Source organism: Lissotriton helveticus, chromosome 9 (assembly GCF_964261635.1).
Source record: "Lissotriton helveticus chromosome 9, aLisHel1.1, whole genome shotgun sequence".
Taxonomy (NCBI): Eukaryota; Metazoa; Chordata; class Amphibia; order Caudata; family Salamandridae; genus Lissotriton; species Lissotriton helveticus.
In genome coordinates this window covers 1,081,252,384-1,081,277,094 of record NC_136070.1, presented here as the reverse complement: position 1 = coordinate 1,081,277,094, position 24,711 = coordinate 1,081,252,384, and the positions used below count along the sequence as shown (strand labels likewise).

Genomic DNA, 24,711 nt, shown 5'->3' with positions numbered 1-24,711 from the left:
GTGTGCGTAGATGTCCAGGTCGCTGCTCTGCAGATATCCTGGATCGGCACTCCTCCGAATAGCGCAGTGGATGTGGCCACTGCCCTTGTAGAATGAGCACGAACTTGTGCATTTAGAGGCTTTCCAGCTGCTTGATGACAGTAGACAATTGCGCTGGAAATCCATCTGGCAATTCCCCTCTTTGACAAAGGGAAACCCTTCCTGGGTGCGCTGAAAGTGACGAAGAGCTGAGAAGATTTACGTAAGCTCTTAGTGTCCTTCAAACAGAATTTGATACATCTCTGAACGTCCAGTGAGTGTAACACTCTCTCTGCTGCTGTTGATGGGCGAGGAAAGAAACGCTTCAACACCAACGGCTCATTTAGATGAAAATCAGTCGGGACTTTAGGAATGAATTTTGGGTTCGTTCTCAGAATCATTCTGTCCTCCTGGAACTGTAGAAAAGGCTCCCGAATTGTGAGAGCTCGCAGTTCTCCTACTCTTCTCGCTGAAGTTAGTGCAATGAGAATAGCCACCTTCCAGGACAAAAACTTAAGGTCCACTCTGTGTATAGGTTCAAACGGTGGTTTCATCAATTGCGACAATACCACATTGAGGTTCCATAATGGTGGCGGAGGCTTTACTGGTGGAAAAACCCTGAACAGTCCCATCATAAACTGTTTGATGATTCTCGATGACCACAATGACGGGCCGGATGAAGACCTCCTGTAGCGGGACAACGCAGCCAAATGCACTTTGATGGAAGCGTGAGCCAAACCTGACTTCGCTAGTAGCAGAATGTAAGGGATAATTTGATGAGGTGCATCAGTAAGAGGGTGAATGCTATGTCTCTTGCACCACAGACAAAACCTCTTCCATTTCATCCGGTAGGTTTTGTTGGTACTATCTGCTGTAGCCTTAGACAGGATTCTCCTACATTCGTGTGAGAAATTCAGATGACTAAACTCACAGTGCTCAGGAGAAAGGCCGCTAATCACAAGGATTTCTGGTCTGGATGGCGCACTTGACCCCTGGACATCATCAGTAGCTATGGAATTGGCTGAAGCTGGACCGGACGGTCCTCCGATAGCAGCAGGAGTTCCGTGAACCAGTGTTGTCTGGGCCACCACGGGGCTACCAGGATTATCCTGCACGGTTCCCTCTTGATCTTCACCAGTTCGCGGGGGAGAAGGGGGATTGGAGAAAAACCGTAAGCAAAGACGCCGGACCATGCCATCGAAAACGCATTCCCCCAAGATCCCTTCTGGGGAAGCCAGCTTGCGAAGACCGGCATTTCTTGTTCTCCTTTGTGGCGAAGAGGTCCACTATTGGTGTCCCCCATCTGTGAAAAATGCTGTCCAGGATCCCCTGGTCCAGCTCCCATTCGTGGCAGGACGATTTGAGCCTGCTGAGGGTATCCGCTTTGACATTTTGATCTCCTGGGAGATGTTCTGCCGACAATGATATTCCTTGTCGAAGCGCCCATTCCCATATCTCCTGGGCCTCCTGGGATAGGGAGAGAGATCTGGTTCCTCCCTGCTTGTTTAAATAGTGCATCGCCGTAGTGTTGTCTGTTCTTACCAACACCGGCGAACCTCGTATTCGTGGCTGGAAGGCTTGCAACGCTAGGCGGATTGCCCTGAGTGCAGATTTAAGTGTAACTGCTGCTCTTGTATCTTCCAACGACCACTGACTTGAAGGTCTTGAAGGACAGCTCCCCATCACTCTAGGGATGCATCTGTCGTCACCACCAATGGAGCCATTCGTGAAAGAAAAGTCAAACCTTGAAATACATTTTCTCTTTGTGACCATCATGCCGCTGCCTGAACCATAACTGCCGTCACCTGGATCGTGTCTTCGAAGGATCCTTCTGCCTGGCGCCACTGAAGATCGATCTGTTCTTGCCAAGGTCGCATCCTTAATCTGCAGTGAGGCAGGAGGGAAATGCAAGATGACATCATGCCCAGCAAGGATTTGTACCTGCGGACTGAAAGAGACTTTCTTTTTACAAAGTCTTGGAAGAGAGACACCATCCTCCGTTGCCTTTCCTCGGAGGGAAACGCCTTGTTGCAGTCCGTGTCTAGAATTGCTCCCAGGAATGTTATTACCTTTGATGGCTGAAGGTTTGATTTTTCTTCGTGTAGAGTCAAACCCAGTTTGTTGAACAACTCTATGCAGGCCTGTGTTGACACCCTGGCTTGTGCTCTCGATGGTGCTTTGACTAGCCAGTCGTCGAGGTAAGGAAATATTTGATGTTTTTGCTTCCTTAACACAGCCGCCACCGGAGCCAGGCATTTTGTGAACACTCTCAGTGCTGACTCTAGGCCGAATGGCAGTACCTTGAATTGATAATGTCTTCCAGCTACGAAGAACCGAAGGTACTGTCTGTGTGCAGGGTGGATCGGCACGTGGAAATACGTCTCCTGGGTTTATTAATGGAAGGATGTTCTGCAGAGATACCATCCTCAAAGATTGTTTTTTGAGATAGGTGTTTAAGGATCTGAGATCCAGAATGAGACGCCATTGGAGCTTGTTTTTCTTTATAAGAAAAAAACGGGAATAAAACCCCTTGTTCTCTTGGGTATTCGGTACCAGTTCTATTGCTCCCTTTCGGAGCATTTTCCGAATTTCCTGCTGGAGTTGATGCAGATGGCTGGTTCTCTGATGCATCGGTGGCGTACAAGGGGGCGTGTGTAGAAATTCTAGAGTGTGGCCGTATTTTATAATGTTGAGGACCCACTGGTCCGTCATTATCTTTTGCCAATTTGAAAGATGGTGCGCAATCTTTCCACCCAGGGGAGCATTTGACTTCTGTAATGTTGATGTAGCCAGAAGATGAAGGTTGTCATTGCCATCGGGTGCTGTCCTTCCCCTGACGGCCTCCTCTTCCTCTTGGAGTAGATTTTGTATATCCTCCTGATTGACGCTGATTATACTGTTGGCGGTAGGGCTGCGATGATGCCGAATAGGAGGAATATCTTCCCTGCTGGTATCCCCCTCTGTATGACGACTGACCCCTACCTCTAGAGCCACGAAAAGGGGTTTTCCTGTACTGCAACGTTCCCAAAGCCTTTGCAGTATCGGTATCCTTTTTGATACTCTGCAGCGTGTCGTCTATGTGCTTGCCAAAAAGATCTTCTCCATTAAACGGGAGGTCTAAGATCTTGTTCTGAACTTCCGGCCTAAACGCCGTGGCTCTCAGCCATCCCTGTCTGCGCAGAACTGCTGCTCCTCCCAACGACCGAAAGGCCGTTGTCGCTATATCCATAGCGCAATCTATGACTTCAGCCGAAGTCCTCTCCCCCTCCAGGAGAATCTGTCTGGCTTCCTGCTTCTCCGGGTCCGACAGCCGGTCAATGTATGGTGACAGATCGCACCACAGTTGTCTGTCATACCTTCCCAAAATAGCGAGGGAGCCAGAGGCTCTAACCAGCAAAGCTGACATTTGGGAAAACCTCTTCCCTGCATTATCCAATCTTCTACCCTCCTTGTCCGGAGGTGTTGTGATTGGTGCCGACGGATTCCGGGACTTCTGCTGTGCCGCCTGAGTAATCACTGAATCCGGTTTAGGATGACCTAGAAGACATGCCGGAGCATCTGAAGGTGCCTTATATTTTTTGTCTAGACGAGCCAGAACCGGCGTCACCGTAGCTGGCGTTTCCATGACCTTTAATCCTTCCTCCCAAATATGAGACACGATAGATAAGGCCCTAACAGACCTACGTGAAGACTCTTTGAAGTCATATAGAAAGCATTCTGCCTTCTCTACAGTCAAGGTGAGAGCAAACCTCTTAGTGGCTCTGTCAAATAAATTGTGAAAACCACCAATGTCCTCAGGTGGAAAATCTACTGGCCTCGGCGTAGGAGTTGAAGGTGAGGGATGAGATATTCATCCCATTCTCCCGTAGGTTCCGTAATTTCTCCCTCCTCGTTATCATTCTCTGAGGTATCTGGATCGCGACTTGGAGCTGGTGGTGGAGATCTGGTATTGGGCTCCGGTAAAATTTCTCTCCTACGCACAGGCGTACCCGGTACCACTCGTGGACGAGGAGTTGCGTCCGGTACATCCTGAGTGGCCTGAGTTGGACACCTCCTTCTATAATCCTCCAACATGCTTTGCAGGTCTGTTAATAAGGAAGTTGGCACACATGTCATGCCCTCACGCTGCTGTTGGTGATATTGTTGTGGCTCTTGGGGATGTTCCTGAAAATCCCCATACTCTACTTCAGAGTCAACCTCCTGGTACTTGACTTGCAATTGCGAAGGACTACTCGCAATTCCATACTGACCATCATCCTCTTCATCCTCCGAGTCCTCCTCCTCCAGCAGGTGAGAAGGGACCAATGGAGACACCTTGCTCCGAGACGTAACCTCTGGTGTTATCTGTTTTTTCCAGGGTACCAATCTGTTTTCTGGTGTCTTTTCCCTCGTCGACGAGCCCGTCGTCGACCATATTATCGTTGTCGACGTTGTAGTTATCGTCGACGCCGTCCTCGTCGACGTACCTGTTGTCGTCGTCGACGCTCCCGTCGACGGTGCAGATGCAGCTACGCTCGTCGACGACGCCGCAGTCGACGGTGGAATTGTCGACGGCACCTTATCCACAGCCTTTACCTTCGTCGACGATGTAGATGGTTTTGTCGTCGACGATGACATCTTTTTTGCCGACAATCCTGTCGACAGTCCTTTCTCCTCAGAAGGCGCTGAGGAAACCTTCCTGATGGTAATCCTGACTGTCTGAGGAGATTTTGGAGGTTCTGAGGTGGATTTTCCTTGCTTTACCTCAGAAGCAGAACCCTTCATCCCCTTAGGTATACCTGAAGGAGATTTTGAGGGACTGCGCCCTGAAGACCCAGTAGTGGTCTTTTTTGGGGCCTTCTCAGGTCTCTCCCCTGAGGTATGCGTCTGAGGAGATCTACTTCTCTTTTGAGATCTCTTAGATGAACCAGCCTCCTCCTCACTCTCACTTGAGAGGATTTCCTTTCTGGCTTCAACCTTCTGGAGCCAAATCAGCAGCCTTCCCTCACGATCCCTCAAGGTTTTATTAGAAAAGGTACGACATACCTTACAATCTCCTGCCTTATGATCTGGGTAGAGGCAGTATATGCAATCCTTATGAGGGTCATCTGTGTACAGCCTTTTCTTAGAGCAGGTGGCACAAGCTCTAAATAATCCCTTTTTCCCCTTCTCAGACATAGTGGGAGAAAAGGGAATTCCACTTAGAAGAAAATAGAAGATGAAAGACTTCCAAATCCAAGTCAAATCACTGTTAAAGTAAAGAAATTGAGCAGAGCTCAAAGATGACTCCCTAGCACAACGTGCGGTAGAAAAATCTGAGGGCAAGAGGTTCTCTCAGGAGTGTTCTAGAGGGTGAGGAGCTACGATTGGTTCAGGGAAAAGTTTGGGCCTTTTTTACATACCAAAGGCTATGGGTTGCAAAAGGGAAATGGGCCTAGGCCTCTTTTCAGTTTGCTATACTACTAAGCATTGCTTTTTTATGTACCGGAGACTCCCGTCTCGACGACGGGGAATGATTCAGGCATGTGAATCTATGAAAGTTCCAATACTGGAGTAATCTGTTTTTACTCCCAAGGTCCACATATTCCTTTAAAATGCAAATTGGTTTAACATGGGGTCTCAACTTACCAGCCTTAAAAATGGTGGAAAAGCTATCATTCTTCACAACAGTGTATAAAGAAAGTGGATTGGCTATAGTATAGAGGGAAGCAGATGAAGGTCTGACTGCCCTGTACTGAAATCAGACAAATAAGGCACACCCTTGAAACCTTTTTGTCTGTGACAACCATTTCTGGAGGCACAGAGTAGCACAGACTGTGGCATCTGTTAAGGAGAAATTGTAGTCACTGGCAGGAATTTGGTACAAGAATGAAGGTCAGGGACTGCTGAATGAGAAACTTAAATCAGATAAGAACACCACATAATGCTGATGTCTTATCTTTCTTTTAAAGTCTGAGTAACTGGCTAATTCTCTAATGGTTCGTCCACCAGAGGTAATCAGTGGTCCTGCAGAGGAGTTTGTCTCCTTTTTTAGGTCTCGCCTGGCGTTGAAGCGTGAAGCGCTGTCGCCAGCGAGACTTATTGTCAGCGTCATGCCTCTCAAGGGAGACAGACCGGGGCACGTGCAGGCGATTGGGGTTTGTGGATGCACTTGTTAAGACGCGCTTGCTTCTAAAGTGTATTTTCACTTTTTTTCTAATGCGCACGCGTGCTCCAAGCGCGGCACGCTCCGTCTTGTTTCTTGTTTATTTTCACCATCGCCTACAAAAGGAAGCAAGGTGTGTATTGGGCGGGGCAGGAGAAACTGAGGTGTCGTCCGAGCGCAGTGACGGGCAGTGTGTGCTCTGTAGTGTCGAGAAGGGCACGGATCCTTAGGGCGATGCCAGCTGCCTCGAGGCCGGGCTCGTCAGGCGCCGTCACCAGCCGCAGCAGCACCAGCAGGAGATGTTAGGAGCCTCTATTCCTCGTTCACTGTAAACCCCTTGCATCACTTGTGAACCACTAGTGACAACTGCTGCCCTCGGTCGGACGTCGTGCAGCGGTGCCAAGTCACCAGAGATCTGTAAGTACCTCAGAAGTGTACGTGTGTGCTGGGGCAGGCTGTGTGCCGAGGGTGTGCACACGTGCGTTTGTTACCACTAGAGGAGGGCGAGCCAACGAATGAACATGGAGAGTTGAGCCCAGGGTCTGGCTCGGCTCGTAGAGCTCGTACGCGATCCAAGCCCTTAAGACATTTGCTATGCGAGCCATTACAACAGACATAACATGTCAGTCTCTTTAGCATTCAAAAAAGTGTTTTTCTTTAACATATACAACCTTCTCCTTTAATGCGTCACATTATATCACCGTTTTTAAACCTGAATTTAGATCCGTTGCTGCCCCTGACCCACCAGCATTCATTACGCATGGCCACATTCATTTTTTAGTCATGAGGAAGTTAAGTGATTTGCCCAGAATCACAGGATGTTGAGGTGGCGCCGAGATTCGAACCTGGTTCCCTAGTTCCCGACGCCACATGAAATCTCGCGTTATGGGCTAGAAAATCCAAAGGGACCTCGAGATGAGACACAGTCAGGGGTTAGGCTCGAGCATGGCACAAGTTTTCCGCCTCTAGTTACAACTTCTGTTTGTAAGAAGGTCTGCCAATTTTTTTCATAACAAAAAAACCTCGACTTGGTAGAAAGTTTCACTTTAAGTGATAGAATAGCAGATAAGAAAGCGCAGACGGTTAATCCCCTTGCCTTGTTCATGTCCGTCCTCCTACACCGTCAGCGACAACCATTAGTTTTAGATTTACTTATGTGTGATGTTTCCGTATTATCAGCAGGTGCGTGCCTTTCGGGTGAGTTGTCCGCGGTATTTCACCAGGGATGTTTACACACACAGACAAATACACACACAGTCTCTTCCTCTCCGTTTGGAAAGACTTCAAAAATGTTGGATATTTCTCAAAATAATGTGCTTTCTCTCACTTAGTGCACCCCCGCCCACCCCCCCCCCACCCTCTGGTGCGCCCTGTTTGTCGCATAATGGGAATTAACATTATGTGCCAACATGATCCTTTGGAAATCTGAAGCTCCCTCCCTCCACCCCCAAATGTTACTGACTAAGCTACCCCCTTGGTTTTTAGGGTGCCTATGCGTGACATCCGTCTTCCTACACCGTCAGCGACAACCATTAGTTTTCAATTTACCTATGTGTGACGTTTCCGTATTATCAGCAGGTGCGTGCCTTCCGGGGGCCTTTGGGGTGTTACACCCTCCTAATAAATGTATTTTATGATACATGGTTGGGTACAGGTGCTTTCAGAGGAGTATGGTGAGTTGTCGGTGATATTTTACCAGGGATGTTTACACACACAGACAAATACACACACAGTCTCTTCCTCTCGGTTTGGAAAAACTTCAAAAATGTTGGTTATTTCTCAAAATAATGTGCTTTCTCTCACTTAGTGCACCCCCGCCCACCCCCCCCCCACCCTCTGGTGCGCCCTGTTTGTCGCATAATAGTTTAGAACTATAGTCAGTGTCTGTAATGGAGTGAGGTGGTTGCCCCAATTATGCCCAGTCTCCTGCTGCGTTTGACCTCTTCCCTGCAGGTACACATATTCCACATCTGTGTCTGTATTTGTAAAGGTAAATGTGTTGCTAAAGCAGCATTATGCTGATACATTCCTGCTGCAGCTCTCCAACGTATTACCATGTTAGAAAACGCTGGCTGCTCACACCTGTTGTTCGCAGCTCTTGTTCACAGTCTCAGGGCTGGGACTGCACAGCCTGCTGAAGACTTCCCTGCTCGGCTATCTGTCAAAGGGCTGAAACATTTCCGGATGTAGGACCTGCTAAGAAGAGGTTCAGCTCCAATCTCTGGACTTCACAAGCTGCCTCTGTTGTACGGCAACGAAAACATTGTGCAACCCACACTAGCACTTTGCATGACACAAGACAGACACCTCAAATGCAGAATGTCTGGCCAACCCTACAATCTTGAAAAAAAAGAATGTCTGGACAACCCTAGATTAAATGTAATATGCACTGTTTATTCAGTAATGGAACAGAGCTATTTATCTCCGTTTCAGTAATGGAAAAGGAGGTGCACTCTGAGTTGCTCATGCTAGCCTCTGCCCTGCCCTCATCAAAATTCAAAATGCAACACTTCCGGGGCTCTGCTACCAATGGTACAGGCAGGGCTTTAAGTGGGCCGGGTCTCACTGGTGCTGAGCGCACCTGCTGTTTTTTAAAGGAGGTCTCAAAACGGGTCTCTATCGGGTTCTGTTTTGTGCCCTGGCACAGATGGTCCCTTTTTTAGGTCTCGCTGGTGATGCAGCGCGAAAGCGCTGTCGCCAGCGAGATCTATTGTGATCTATTGTGGTCGTCTTGCCTGCCAAGTGGTACATACTAGGGCACACACTGATTGATGTCTGTGGACGCGCTTCTAAAGAGTCGCGCTTGCGCAGACGCGCTTCCATACACACACAGCCCCTGCTTTCGCTTGGCTAGCATGCACTAACGGCGCGCGCACACACACACACACACACACACACACACACACACACACACACACACACACACACAGCCAGTCCCCCCTTCCTTGAACACACAAACACGCACGCGCACACACACGCGCGCACACACACACAAACACACACGCGCATTGCCCCCCCCCACTCCACTCCACTGCACTCACCGCATCGGCGGCCTCAGCCGCCACTCATGACATCTGCAACCACCGCGGGACTCTCCCTCGGGCATGGGAGCCCCGCGTCAATACTGCTTCTTTGGGCCAGCCACTCCGTGGGTGCGGGCTTTCCATAGAAGACGGAAGTCCCGCCCCACGCTCACGGCTGCACATCCAGATATCACGGCTTCTGGCAAGAAGTTTTCATTTTTAGTGAACACGGGCAAGGGAGCTCGCACAGAGGAGCTGGGAGCAGCATCCGCACGGAGTCCCTCCCTGAACAGCCAACGCCGGCCACTGACCGCTCTGACCTGGGCACTCCGTCCCGGAGGCTCCATGGGTGGGTCATCATGCAGCCAGCTGGACGAGAGCAAGTGCGCCTACATCCGAGGTACGGCAGTTTCGGGCGGGTGGTGGGGAGATGGGACTAGTTTTTAAAAGTCACAACTAGTGCCCGTGCGTAGCTCGCAGCATGACTCAGGAGTTGGTCGCCATGGTAATACGAACACACTTGTTTTAGTTGTACTGTGTACACTTTTCCACTGTAGCCATGTTGTCTCTGTAAATTTGCAGACAAGCCTCCACTGTTTGGCAGCAAATGAATGAGACATATTTTATGCGGAGTAAGTGAAAATTGCATGTGCGCGAGCGTCATTCCCAAAAGTGCATATTTTATTTATTTTTTGGAACTCGTGTGCTCTCAAAGGGGGTGGTGTAAATAATCTGGCTGCGATGCCCCTCAAATAAAGCCGGTGGGAACGTGCAATGCAACACCAAACGGTCTAGGCTGCAGAAACATAAATGTTTGTTCAAGGAAAAGGGAGACACAGTCTGTGTGTTCGGAACTAATTAAACAGGGGGTGTTCACTTCATAAACGGGTGAAATAGCAGTTTGCTAAAAAATCAAAAAGAAAATTATTAAAAAGGCACTTCACGCTGCTCTGTTTTTTTAACAACCTAGTTACATGGTATACCGTCTCTCAATAAATCGTATCTGTCATTCTACCCCACTGAAACAACTGTCAAAATTAAAATGTTACTTGGCCACTTCAAATTTAGGCCAGCCATTGATTATTAGAGGTTTATTTTTATTGCTGTGTGCAGAGCGTTTTTTTCACAGCATTCCAGATTTAGATTGCCTTCTGGTTAATGCACTCACTTGCTTGTTATACAGCACTCGTGGTCACAATGCTATGTGGCTTTGTAGGTGTTCCTTAACCAAATATATTCAAGTAATCGAGCATTAAAGGATGAACGGCTGAATTGGTCCCGCCGGGATTCGAACTGGTGGGCTGCAAACAGTCACCCAGCTACTGAACTGCTTTCTCAACGAGTTTTTTGCTTCAACGATTCCGAGTAAAAGGTAAGAATAAAATCATTGACTCAAGAAGGGGCATTTCAAACATGGTCGTCGTTCAATGGCTGATGCGATGGCATCTTTAAAGTGTATTCAGCGATCATGGGAGGGTTTCTTTCTCTCTTTGGCGTTCACTTCACGGATGCAGACTTAGCAACACGTCTGAGGCAAACATCCACTGTAATGTGCTTAAAAAAAGTAACAATCTCATCACAAGCATTTGCAATGCAATAGGTCTCGCATTTGCAAGAGTTTAAGCTATTGGCATTGTAAATGACAATGCCTTTTATTTATGTTTTGAAAACCAACACATAAATAAAAGGCATTGCCATTTACAATGCCAATAGCTCAGACTCTCACAACTGCGAGACCTATTGCATTGTAAATACTTGTTCATAACAGTAGTCTGAGAAAAGACATGATGGCAAAGCTGCTCTCACATGTTTATATGACTTGGGGCTGTCTCTCAAAGACACACAACATGGATTATAAGACTAGTCCTCTGTGTGATACAGATTATCCTATTGGTTTGCCTAATTTCATTTTCTACAAGAAACAGCAGTTTGTATCGACAAAATAACTGAGAGTCACACCAATGTACCTTCTGTATTACATTGGTATTGTTACTGTATTTCCTTGTCAGCTCTACTGGAATCCACAATACCACTGTGCTTCGATACTACAGTCATACAGGGCAAGAAGCTGGAGAGGGAAGATTCTCCAAAGCAAGGAATGAAGCTGCTCAGCACAGCCACCCACAAGACCAGATCACAGAACATGGAGAGTTATTGGAGTGGCAGGTGGTACAATATGTAACATGGTAAGGTGGATAAACATTCTTAGCATGAAAGCTTACAGGGTAACAGGGAATTCAACTTTCAAGGATGAAGTGGAAACATAAATGAAATGACAAGAGTCAAGTAGGCTTTGCAATAGCACCCACCAAACCTTCTGGTGTGAGTGCTAATATGGACACACATAGCAACAGAAGTCAGCAACACTGTTTGAGCATGTGCTAACATGTGCACAGAAGAAGACGACACATGCTGAAGTGAAGGAACCAGAAAGGACTATGACGGCTGCGGGGGGAGTGTTAGATTCAGCGCTCTGTGGCACATTTACTCCTCAGGTTTACAGCATATGGGAAACAATAGACTAGCCCCAATTTGGGATAGAACGCTTAAGCTGACCTGCTTATTTGTGCATCAGTGGGTTACAAAGAGGAAAAAGATCGTAGTGACAGGAAATCTTAACAGACTGGGGTTTGTACCCTTATGACCAGCCACCCAAGCAAGAGGTGCATGCTCATTTGCCATTGCGGTGCTCTTTTAAGACACAGTAGGCATAGGTTGTATAGAGCCTAACTGCAGGTAAACATTCTTTTGTGACTGTCCAATATGATGTTAAGACAGGTTCTTTGCACAGTGCTTCCATTAGTTCCTTTAAGACCTAGTTAGTGTGCTCGGTTCAATAGGTCTGGTTATTTCATTTTCAGGAGATGTGAGAAGAAAAGCTCCAGTGGCCATCTGGGGTTTAAATCTAAAATGATAACCCTGAAAAAGTTTTCTTGGTTCTTTGTAGTGAAATGTTGGATTGCCCCCACTTTATGCTGTTATTTTGTTGGATTAGTTCAAATTTAATCCACCTGCACAACTTAAATACTTTGCCTATTTTCTGCACAGACTGCATTCCTTCTGCTTGGCAGAAATAATGTGTTCGGGAAAAGTGTGTGTGTTGTGTGTTGTGTGTTGTGTGTGTGTTTATATATATATATATATATATATATATATATATGTATGTATATATATAGAAAAAAAGAACCTGTAAAGGAAGAAGAAAACAAGAAAAAAGACAAACACACAGTTCAGTACATTAGACATAGGGCGTGTGCGTAGTGCTCCTCAAATTATGACACCCAAAGTGATGAAGAGATATGATGGGTGTTAATGCATGGCTCATAGGTGGTCATGCCTTGGTGTCATTGGCGTGCAACGAGCACCATTGGGCTTCGAACAGAGCACATGAATATATATTACAACCCACTTGATGCGGTGAGTCTGTGCACTCATAACCCACTCACTAGTAAATCGTGAGTAAAAGTGAGTGCTGTTTACAGGGAAGTAAGATCGCTCCCTAAACTACATTTACACATTCACCGTAAGTTCTGTTAAACGTGGGTGTCAATGCACCCAAAATCGAGCGTGATTAAAAAGTCACAAAACATCATACTGACATACAGTCCAACACACGGGCAGAAAGCCAAACGCACGTATACATTCAGTGAGGGCAGTAAAACGCTTACTTGAAGCGCTATAGTAGTATGCCTCATGGGCGTCGGGTTTGCACAGACCAGATCCTGCCACGATCTAGATCGAAAACAAAAAGTGGGAGCGACAGAGGGAGGGGAAGGGGGGAGGAAAAGGGGGTTAGATCCATAGTTGTGATCAAAGCAGAGCCTACCCGCTGCTAGAAAATGCCCAGTGCCTGCCCATCCTGGTCGGGGCAACTTACTTGTGAGCAGTCCTGTACGGCTATTTCGCCTAACCTGCAAATCCCCTCAGCGCCCCGTGTCAACCGGAGGCTCCAAAGCGGTGTTTAAGATGCCGGCATTTCCTGGTGTGGCTGGGTGCGTGGCCGCGCGTAGTGACATCACCACGTGCCGAATGGGCGGGGAGCGGTGGGCAGAGCGTCCCTGTTGCTAAAGCAATTGTGCACTCTTGTTATCCCCTGAATAGTCAATAAAGCATCGCTGCGTTAGGGGCAAAAAACTAAGGGGAATCAGCGTAGGATTAATCCAAGCCCTGGTTGAGCATATAAGACATGTAAAGTGATAATGAATAAAGAATAAAAATACGTATACAGTGAGCTCCAAGGCCATAATTATTCAAAGGGGAGCTCGAAATTCAAATTAAGCTGCAGTCTCAATAAGACAGAAGAAGCGGATTCGCAGGTAGGTGGCACGGGAGTCAGGAAAAGGAGAGGGGGGGGGGGGGAGAATAGAAAGGGAAAGGGTGTATGAAAAGAGAAGTGGTTGCCACATAATAGACAAGCAACCTCCTAGAAGCCAGATATTCACTTGATGGCATGCATTTCATAAACCAAAGGCAGATTCAGATCAGTTCTTTTATTCAAGGGCAGAAGAGGGACAGTAGCATTCTAGTTTGTAAGAACAGAATTCCACGGAATGTTGTCATTTAATCCAGTCTTATGCATGGATAATCTATAAATCCAGCGCTGTTCTTTTTCAAATAAGCGCTGCTGTAGTCTATCTCCTGATTTTATTTGCTCAATGGAGTAGCTATTTGAGTAATTTTCCTTAAAGCAACACACAGACAGACACATGTGTTACAGGCTTTGAGTGCTACACCTTGGGACATCTCAGGGAAAAACACACCAAGCTTCTTCGACTCAATCTGGTGGAGATGCTAGCGTGTCAGGGTTCAGCTTCACAGACTAAGCCTGAACAGCCAGGCTCTCTGGCAAACAAAGGTAAAAAATGACATTGAGATCTGAAAGGACTGGTTTCAGCTTCCTGGCTACATGTCTACCAACTGCAGGAGAGGAATATCCTTGAAGCATATAAAATGTTCAACAAAGCTTCTCTGAAAGGAAAACATAATCTTATAGTCCTGTGTGGGAATATGAAGCTGTGTAGATTTAGTCTATGTTGTGGGATGGGGACATATTGAGACGTACACCACTTTTTAAATAATGGACGCTTAAGAAGACTAGGAAAGAGAGGTCTAACTCACTGACGGTCTGCAGGTCCAAGACAAACCCTAACCCAGAAAACTCTGATGGGTCAATTAACTGCCTCACTTTCAGCCTTGAAAAATGAAGGACACCTGAGTCTGAACCTAACAGGTGAACAAACCTGCAACAGGCTCACATCTAGTTTTTATTTTCATGGTAGGCATCTCTTTTCAAAGAGACAGCCATTTTTCTTTCCATCTGTTGGAAATGAATTATGTATAACTCAATATAAATAAATATAAAACATAAAATATCAAAAAGAAGCATTGGATAAAACAATAAACGGATTTGCTGGTTGTTCTTGTAATTAGAAAATAAAATAAAGTGAGGTAGAAGGTTTATAAAATCTATGCATGATGAAGTGGATTATCCTACCTGCAGCTGAACAATTTCGCCTTCCCTTAGTTTTAACTGTGACTGTAGATTTTCAATAATGCTAGAGCCAGACCCCATTCTTACGGCTTCATAAAGATTGCTCCCACTAGCAGACATGGTCATTGGGCCAAGTGAATGTTCATGAGGATCATCCTGAAATACATTTTAGAAGACACAGAATATTGATTGCGGGAAAGGAACATCAGGACTGTTTTCAATACAGATATTCACTGATTTTAGTCATCACAAAAAGCGTGATCATTGTTCTCAACATAAAGCTCCTCAGAATTTGTAAACTATCAAGAGCCCATTGGTTCATCCTGTCAAACTAATCTTGATTGCAAATAGACCACATACGGTATGTAGCACACAATACATTCCTAGATTGATTTTATCGTTAAACTCACCAATTTAGCTGTGTGGAGCCTTCCAGAGCCCATAGCTATGTGTTATTTTTTTTCTGGAAACTAACTGGATCAGCTACATAATATAGATAATATTACTGAAACCTCAACACACATTTTGCGAGGAAGGGTCAAATAGATGGTGAAGCATATTTGTGGGTGCTTTGGGAGTCCTTGGCTCTGCCTGAGGGTGTGGGGACCAAGTAAGTTGGGATAATACATAGAGGTAATATGGCAGCTCTGAGTGCTGCTGAACCTTAGGTTCTCAGAGCTACAATATTGATTACTGTAAAGAATAATTGATGAAACTATCATCAGTGCTCTGGTTATTGTTATGTAAATGGAAGCTGATCAACTTACAATTATCATGTAGACAAAAAACGATTAAACAGTGTTTATGTACAGTTAAATGGAAGTACCTGAGAAAGAAAGGATGATTGAAGGCCTGCCATATCCACTCCACTCACTGAACTGGAACGAGACAACGATGGAGTACTTGGAGAAGGTTCGACATTTGAAAAAGTATATGTTTTACGCTCCTAAAAAATAAACAAAGATGATGATTGTGCAAACCTGGGTATCAAAAGATTAGAGCACATTGTTTTTGTAAGCATGATTCTACCAGACCTTTCTTCTCGAAACAGGTTATAAATCTGCGAGACATCATCTATGCCATGATTAAAAACTATAACCTATATGTTCTGCTAATAAGTGACAGTCTACAAAATATTGTTTACAATACATTTCTTCTCATATTAGTTTAATAAAAGGAAAACTCTATTTACCCTTTAACCAGTTGTTCGGAGAATGTAGTGCTGTTAATTCACATGCTTAGCATACTTCTGCCATCTGGTGCTGGGCTTGAAAGTTTACAAGTCGTTTTTCTTCTATGAGGTCTCTCAAGTCATGAGATGTAGTGCGACTCCTCTCCTTGGTGTACATTGCTCATGAGCACGGACTCCATGTTAGATTGTTTTAGTATAGCGGATGAGAGTATGTATGGAGTAGGTAAAGTGCATCAAGAGCAATGTGCAGTGAAAATACAGTAATTGATATGCAAAAGAGAGACTTCTGGGGAGGAGGGTGGGCAACTGTACATCTACAGCACTACACACTACAAACAGATGCTTGCAGGATAAGTAGCATTTTCAGTTCCTCGCATGCGAGGTTGTGGATACACTTGCTTAGCGTAGACTGGATCCTCAATGCCGGATTACATGCACTTCACAACCTCACAGACTTGATGATTGATCGGTCCTCCATGTGGGATCATGCATCTCGGGCCTGCCTCTCATCAGCTGTGCTATTTTGGGCAGGCCACAGTAGTATTCACACATCTATTGTCTCGCAGATTCCAGTGTGGCACTCTACATTCCAATTTGACAGGACTGATTTCTTTCACTCACATCTTGATGCACCTGCTTCCCGTTACTGATAATATTGTATATACTTCGATAGGATTGTACTCTTCACTGGCTCGGGTGGGTTTTGATTCAAGTCCTGATGATGATCCTTTTATGTAAGTAGATCAAAACGCAATCAACCATACTTTATTGACTATTTTGCTGCATCAAGTCCGTCTAAAATCAATTGTTGTAAGGATGGATGGATGGATGCCGTCTCGGACAGCCCGCAAGATGCCCACAACTTTGTACAACAGTGCATGTGAATATCTGCCCAGGAAACATGTGGTACTTACAGGCCTAAGGACCAGACTGGCAGAGAAGAACATGTGTTTAGCGAATGTCTAGTCTCTATCCTGTTACATTAGGATTCAAGAGACTAGTGGATGCTTTGGCCACTAGTGTAGAAAAGTGCCTCTTTTTTACATGGTCACCCCCACCTTTTGCCTGGTATTTGATGTGATTTTGACTGGAAGTGCACTGGGTCCCGGCTAATCAGGTCCCCAGTACCAGATCTCTTTCCCAAAACTGTACAATTGTTTCCTCCAATTGGCAATACCTTTAGCACTCTCTGTAATTCCCGATCAAATCGTACCCCTTGTGGCTAGGGCATGAGGCACTAAAGAAGGGTCTCTCAGGACTGCAGCACAAATTGTGTCACCTTAAGAAGCCCCTCACCAAACATGCACGACTGCCATTGCAGGCCGCGTGTTTCGGAGCAGACCAAAGTGAACACAACATGCCACACATCCACGTGTGGCATGGCCCCTAACACAGCGTGTAATATTTGTAAGTCAACCTCACATCAGGCCTTACAGCCCTAAGGCAGGGTGCTTAATATTACATGCTAGGGCATACACTGCATAAGAAGATATGCGCCTGTGCTGGTCAGTTCCATTACTGTGAACAGGGAAGCCATTTCACAACATGTGCTGGACACTGGTGAAAACGAGTTCCCTGGGTAAATGATGGCTTCGCTGAAGACAGGGATGTTTGGTATAATACATCTTCTATTAATAAACACACAGCCATTCCAGAGTTGGATTTATAAATACATGCAACCAAAGGGGACCTTAGAGGTGCCCCCTGAAAACCTACCAGCCCCTGCTGTGTATGCTGACTAGATTCTGCCAGCCTGCCACCAGAGACGAGTGTCTCAGCCCCCCAAGGGTGAGAGACTTTGCTCGCAGGAGGTACGAAACATAGCCTGCTCTGGATGAGGATGTTCACACCCCCCTCACAGGATGGCCAGCTGATTAGCATTCCAAGGCAGGGGAGCTTCAAAGAAGCTACCGCCTTTGAAATGAGAGACTGGCTTTCCTCACAGTGTGTTCAGAGTCCTTTGGCACCTGGACAGGAAGGAGAATTAGCTAGTCAGGTAGGCGTTTCCACCCCAAGGTGGCCTAATCTGAGGTGGACATGGAGTTATTGATCTTTGTGTTGGCAAATATAGGAACTCTGGGATAAGGGTTATGCCCACTTCCCACAGGAAGTGGTCATATTGAGCTGGCAGTAACCCCAAGGGTCAGCAGCCCATTGTGTACTACCCTGCAGCCCCCCAAATTCAATATTTAGGGAGCCCATGGCACCATAAAATCAGATCCTGCCGACCTGAAAGAAGAAGAGGGACCTGAAGAGTTACAAAGAGCAAGAACTGAAGACCCAGCAACTGACTCGGAAACACCCCTGCCAGCCTGCCTGCTGATTTCGACAATTGTGCCAAAAGACAACTTGTCCTGTAGCTGCGGAGTCCCCAAAGACCAGGAGACCTGCCAGCGTTTCACCCAGGGACCAAGATCTCCTGGGAAGAGATCCGAGAAGACTTCACAACCACCTAAACATGGCGCCTAAGGATATATAACTGCACCCGTTGCTCCAAGCTTGAGTTGCAGGGGACCAATGGTTGCCTGCAGCCTCTAAACGCAGGCCCCATCTACAGCGACTGCTCCCGGTAAGGAAAAACCCGACGCCTAAAGACACCTCTGCACCCATCGCCCGTGGGGAGTAGATGACCAAAGGTGTCCCTACGTCCTTCAGCATCGTGAGGCCTGAGCCCCCCTGTTGGATAAGACCAACTGGCCCTCCCAATCAAAGCCTGAAGCCTCTTTACGTGAAGACCATTCTTCATAGACTTGCATTGGGCTCCAGTTGCTGTTTTGCACCCCTGCACCTGACTGCCCTAGTGCCACTGGTGGTGTTTTGCTGGTGCAGCCTTGGACCTTGCCCACCACTCACCTCAACTCCTGGAGACTGGTCCCATAAGTCGGTTTATTGTACCAGAATGCCGTAATTGTCCTTCCTACCATAGGATAACATTGCATTAAGTGTCGACTTTTTTTAAATACAAAAGAATTTCATTTGCAAAACATACTTACCTGATCTAATTGGTTCTGGTGCCTGAATATATATAAAGATATGTGTTATTTTTTATAAATGGGTGTGGATCTCCATCTTGAGTTGTGTGTGTCATTTATTGACTATTGTGTGTATTTACAGATGTCACACACTCCGCTCTGAAAAGCCTAAGGTTGCTTGGCCGCACTACCCTGTAGAAGTGAACTTCTACAGGGTTGTGCCCCTGTGCACTCATGAGTGAACCCCCGGACTCTTTGCACGATATATCTAATTTTGCTATATCATATAAAGAGCCAACCTCCAACAACAAGGATCTCCAGAGTGTCATGTTGCAGCAGGATGTCTGGGTCTCCAGGAGCAAGCCTGTGCCATCTTGCCACCTTACGATTAACTGGAGGGAAAGATCCTGGTTTTGCCCTGGTGCCTACCAGCATATCTGTCAGGGCCTCATTAAACAGGAGAGGTTCTTGGCCAACTGTGCGGGATTGAGGACCTCCATAAGTACACTAGTCTTGACTTCTTAAGTGGGTAAAGTAAGGTCACTGCTCTCCAAATAATTGTTAAACAGGAGGCAAACTACTCAGTAGCAAGTGCTGGATTTGGTGTGGAGAGTCCAATGTCTGGGGCAGTGTCCAGGCCTCATGGAGGTCATGGAAAAGACTACTGTTGTTTAATGGTCGTCATCATTATTGCCCAAGTCATTGTCCTCCGCATCATAACTTGTGGCGCATGAGTGGGCATAAAACTAGGCCGATAAAACTATTGGCTCCAATTTTAGGCTCTGATGACGTAGGTATTGACGTTGACACTCCAGCTGGTGGCTTTGCTTGTGGGGCAAGAGGTGTTGTTGAGTGTGGCACTGACGGAGAGATTGTGCATGTCGCTGGGGTCTGGAGCCAGCCACCTGAAGCCAGGGATGAGGTTTGGGAGCAAAAGCGGGAGTGTGCCCATGCCTTCGACCGGGACCGCTTCTTTGACTTACAGAATTAGGCAACTGTGAGTTAAGCCTTCCAGTCGCAGATGGCTATCTTGTTCATCTTGCCGTAGCACTGACACGATTCAGAGTTGTGTTTGGATTCAAGTGTAGATATAGTGTCCCCAACATCACATCCAGGGCAGGGCAGACCGGATGCAGAGCCAAAATACGCCACCTGCTAATGCACAGGGAATTGCTATTAAGGTTTCCAGGTCTAGCCTGGGGAAATTCAAGAAGTGAGGAATCTGTGGTTTTCATCAGAAATAAATAAACATGTAATATTCAGAGTTTAAGAGGCGCAGGATGCAGGCCAACAATGCTACTTCTTGGAATGTGATTCACCAGTATTCACCAATGACTGCAAAGGAAATTGTATGTATTGGGACTGGTTCAGTCTCCGCGTTGCCCACGATAATCAGGACAAGAGGGAGAGATGGGGTGCAGGAAAGGGAGGCACAAGGATAGGGGAAAGGAAGAAAAATGCCAGGAGAGAGCAACTTAAGTAAAATTTGATGACAATAAATAGCGCTTAAGTTTGCGACATTAAATGTAGGTGGCTTACAAAATGCTTCAAAAAGAAGCTCAGCATTTTCTTATTTCAGGGACACTCAAACACAAATTGTAATCATGCAAAAAACGCATCTAATCCAGGAAAGAAAGCTGAAGTAAATTGGAAACTAAAATACAGTTGGATCCAGGAGATTATATTTGCAAGTGCCACTACATCCCATAGAGGTATGGCTATAGTAATTTGATGGCTACAAGTTTGCTAGATAGTTAAGAACAAGTACAATATCAAAGGAAGATGGGTGATCACACTTCTTCAAAAGGCAAAACCGTCCATGTACGTCAGTCTATTATTACAGACCCATCATGAAAGACCCTCAAGCAGTGTAAGATTTAAAAATACCATTAACTACATACCCGAACACAATAATTATTGGAAGGGGTTTCTATAGAACTAGAACCCTTGGACAAATTTACTTCTTGAATAGAAGACAATGGGACAACAGAGAAATAAAAGGCATAGGAAAACAAAGTAATACAAGCCTAAAAGTAGACGGATATGTTTTTTAAATGTCTTTTTTTATTTGAGCAGAGCATACGGTTAATGATAGATTATATACTTAAAATCAATAAGACGGCTTTTGACACAAACAGCTAATCTTATAATTATTCAGAAGACAACCTGCAAAGTGCAAATGTATGCTTTTTACATAGCAGCAGTGCGAGAAAGAGATTTCACAAATACTCATGAAGTGCAAAGACAGAAACAATGGTCAAACTACTGAACCTACAATCTTTCACCCTATAAAGTGCAAAGTGCAAATCTATAGACAGCTATAGCAGCTAATCCTATAGTCATTCACGGAACAAGCCTACAATCATTCACCCTACAAAGTGCAAAGAGCAAATTTATAAAAAGCTAAAGCAGCTAATCCCATGATTGTTCACAAAACAAAGTACAAAATTCAATTTATCGTAATTATATAACAATAATAACAAGAAGCCATACTAGGCCTAAACTGCAATATCAATAAAGTGCTAGTGCGCTCTTATCAGTAAATTCCTACTTAGCTACCCACTTTTACGCCAGAAAATATGACTATAACAGCACATCATGTACATATACAATAGATAATTCAACCATGTATCTCAGCTAACTAAAGTGCTAATACCCCTAAAATACAATCACATAACGATGCAAATGTCTCCTAATAAAAAAGCTGCTACATTAGTTTACTGCTGCCAGTATTATGATCTCTCTTTAATCTCCATAGCTCATTAAAAAACTTCCAATTATTTTCAAATATTTTAGTAGCTCCTACCCTCCTGGCGTAGGCTTCCTCAAATTTTCGAGTCCTTTTCATTTTATTAAACCATTTCAAATGGGATGGAGCATCCCTAGATCACCAATTTTGTAAAATTAGGGAACGGGCTACCGAGCTTGAAATAAATATAAAAGCTGTTTCAGAATCAGATTGTGTTATTCCCTCTTTGCAAATTCCGAATAAGGCAGTTTCAGCCTTGATCGGAATTCTCTTTCCGTTTGCTTGCTCGATATCTAAAAAAACTGTCTACCAGAAAATCTTTAAGCCTGGACATGTAAAAAAGGTGTGGTGCCACCCACCTTCCCTCTCCACTTGATATCGGAAACATTTGTTTTCAACCCCCGGGAATCTTTCACTTAGGGTAGCCGGAGTTAGATAGGAGAGCCATCGCGATAGAAAGGCCATCCTTTTGTAATTCGCAGCACATAATGATTTACTTCCTAAGAGGCAGACGGACTCCCACTCCTTCCCAGACAGTCTACATCTGTTTTCACGAATTATTTTCTCCAGTTGATTGTTTACCACAGGAGCCTGTCCTAATTTATGCACCAACCTGTACCAATTTCCTACCCCTCTTATTTTAGCCACATAAAGAGCAGCCACCAAATGGTTGGGGGAGTTGAGCATACCACTAGTATTTTTTAACAAGGAAACAATCCGTAAATATTCAAGAAAGGTCGGCTTCTGATGGTTCTCTGCCTTTGCCAATACCTCCTGCCAGGAGATCGGCCTGTTTTGTATTAGGAAATGCCTTAACTCAGACAGTCCACAACCTTCCCAAATATTTATGTGTCTTAATTGTAACTGGAGACCGAGACTGGCACATCCTCTAATTTTTAAGTACTGCAGACCCGACGAGCTCGTCTTTTTACAAAAGGACTGAAGTCTAAAAATATAGTCTTTTAATGTTTTATATCGCTTTTTTTTTTAAAGTTTTTTTAAAAATACTGGGATTAGTGCTCCAATTTCATGTGTCATTTTATCTATAAAAAAGCTGTCTCTAGCAAAATTTGGTCCTATCAAGCGCGACACCAAATCTAAAAAGGCAGCCTCATAATATGTTCTTCAATGCGGCAACGCCAAACCCCCTTGCTCTATTGGTAATTGTCACACATTTAATTTGACCCTTGAAGCTTTCTTACCCCAAATAAATTGCCTAAATAAGGTATCTATTTCCCTAAAATATAACTGGTTTATTTTTATCGGGACATTAGAGAATAAGAAAACTAGCAGCGGCAGTATGGACATTTTAATTAGTGATATTCGACCCACTATTGATAAGGGGAGTAATGTCCTGTAATGTAGTTCCTACATTCCCAATAGGCTCTGCGCATTGGAATAACAAATCCTGTAGATTAGACGTAGGACTGAGGTCGACTAGGTCTCTACCGAATCTATTAGACTTAATTGTGAGTGCCAGCTAGCTCAGAGGTCACTAGAAACTTTCTCGAATTCACAAGGGATTAGTTTCTGACAACCGCATAAACATGACAACTTTGTTTCCCAAGAATAAGAAATCAATCTCTAGAGTCGCAGAAACAATAGATAGTTATTTTACTCTGTCAATCGTGCCTGCTTCGTTTCACCAGAGGTGCTGAGAAAATAGAGAAACAGGCGTTTTCAATAAAAGTATTCATTGAACAGTCTTCTTTCTCAAGCATTTGAAATGTACTGCTACAATCGTAATACTGGTTATAAAGTACAGGGCATATAATACGAAAAGTATTATGAAGTAGTACTGTAAAAGCATGATATGGTTTTTAAGCCATAAGTTGCCTAAAACATATAAAATACATACAGTGATAAAATAATGACTAAAAGTACTCAACTGGTGCTTCTAAAATACGCCTACCCCGGTGTACCTAACCTAAGTCTAGTACAAGGGAAGAAGTAAGTGAGGAGTAGCTTAAGTTTAGTATTTCTCTGCCAAGAGTCTGTCCAAGAATTCTCTAAGGATCTAATCAGCTCTGTACCTTGGTTTAGAATGAAGAAGGTCTTGTATCTCTCTCAGGACTCTATTTCCCAGTAACCCGCAAGAGTAGCCTGCAAACACTGGAGCTGGATTTCTTGGCAGAAGAAAAGACAGCGTCTCTCAGTGCGTCAGCTGGAGGGTCGGCTACCTTCGGCACTTGCTGCTGCAGGGCGTTGGGCAAGTAGTAAGTCGATCTGCTCCAAACCACCGTGTGTTTGTCTTGGCAAATCTAGGCTATTTATACTTTGAAGGTGCCGAGTTTGACATGTGATTGGACTTAATAACGTCATCAAAGATTCAGTTCTTCGAAAACTCCATGATTTCCTAGATAAATTAGTATTCAGGCAAGGGGAAGTCCCTAGCTGCTGAAGGCGGGTTTCTCTAAGAAATCGTTGTTGATTCTCGGAACTTAGTGGAAGTAGCCATGCCGTATTTGGGCTGCAGAGGCTTAGACTAAATATGGTAATGATTTCTATACCTATATAAGGATAGGATAATCTATACCTATATAAGGGCATGAATCGGGAAATTTTACACTAGGGTCCTAGATTCTTTTACAACAGTCCATTGTTTCAACAACTTTTTAATCTTACTCTTCATTCTCAAATAATGTAATTCAAATAGTTGATTAAACTGTGTAGATAAATATATATCGAGATATCTTATAGGGACAGTTTTTGACGCTTGAGGTTTCAGACAAGGTGGAAAGGAGTTCAGATTGGCATTAAGGGAAAGAACCTCCGTTTTATTTGCATTAATTTTGTAACCGCCTATTTTTTCAAACTCCGAAAACTCCCTCAGGACTGTTTCCAAATTTACTCTATCAGGAGTCAAGTACAAAATAATGTCATCCGCAAATAATTTAAGTTTGGACAAATCAGGGATTGGGGATTGGATAGCCGCATTATTCCATATCTGTAAAACCAAAGGTTCAATAAAAAAGGTAAAAATTAAGGGCGAAAGTGGGCAGCCCTGTCTGGTCCCACGGTTTATTTTGATGCTTCCTGCACAGTTTGCATTAATAATGATCTTTGCTGTAGCCCCAGGTAGTTATTACGCAACATATCCAATACTTGTGCAGGAAACCCAAACCGGCCAAGGGTAACAAAC

The 24,711-nt window shown here is 44.9% G+C and overlaps 1 protein-coding gene across 1 annotated transcript in view; it reads right to left on the bottom strand.

Moving 5' to 3' along the window:
• The window catches only part of LOC144782234 (TATA element modulatory factor-like), a 316,861-nt gene that overhangs the window by 40,472 nt on the left and 251,678 nt on the right, over nt 1–24,711 (bottom strand). The window contains exons 14-15 of the mRNA XM_078661477.1: nt 15,483–15,602; nt 14,660–14,812 (exon numbers count right to left, since the gene is read on the bottom strand). Of these exons, the coding sequence (XP_078517603.1) occupies nt 14,660–14,812; nt 15,483–15,602 (273 nt within the window). The remainder of the gene's footprint in view (nt 1–14,659; nt 14,813–15,482; nt 15,603–24,711) is intronic.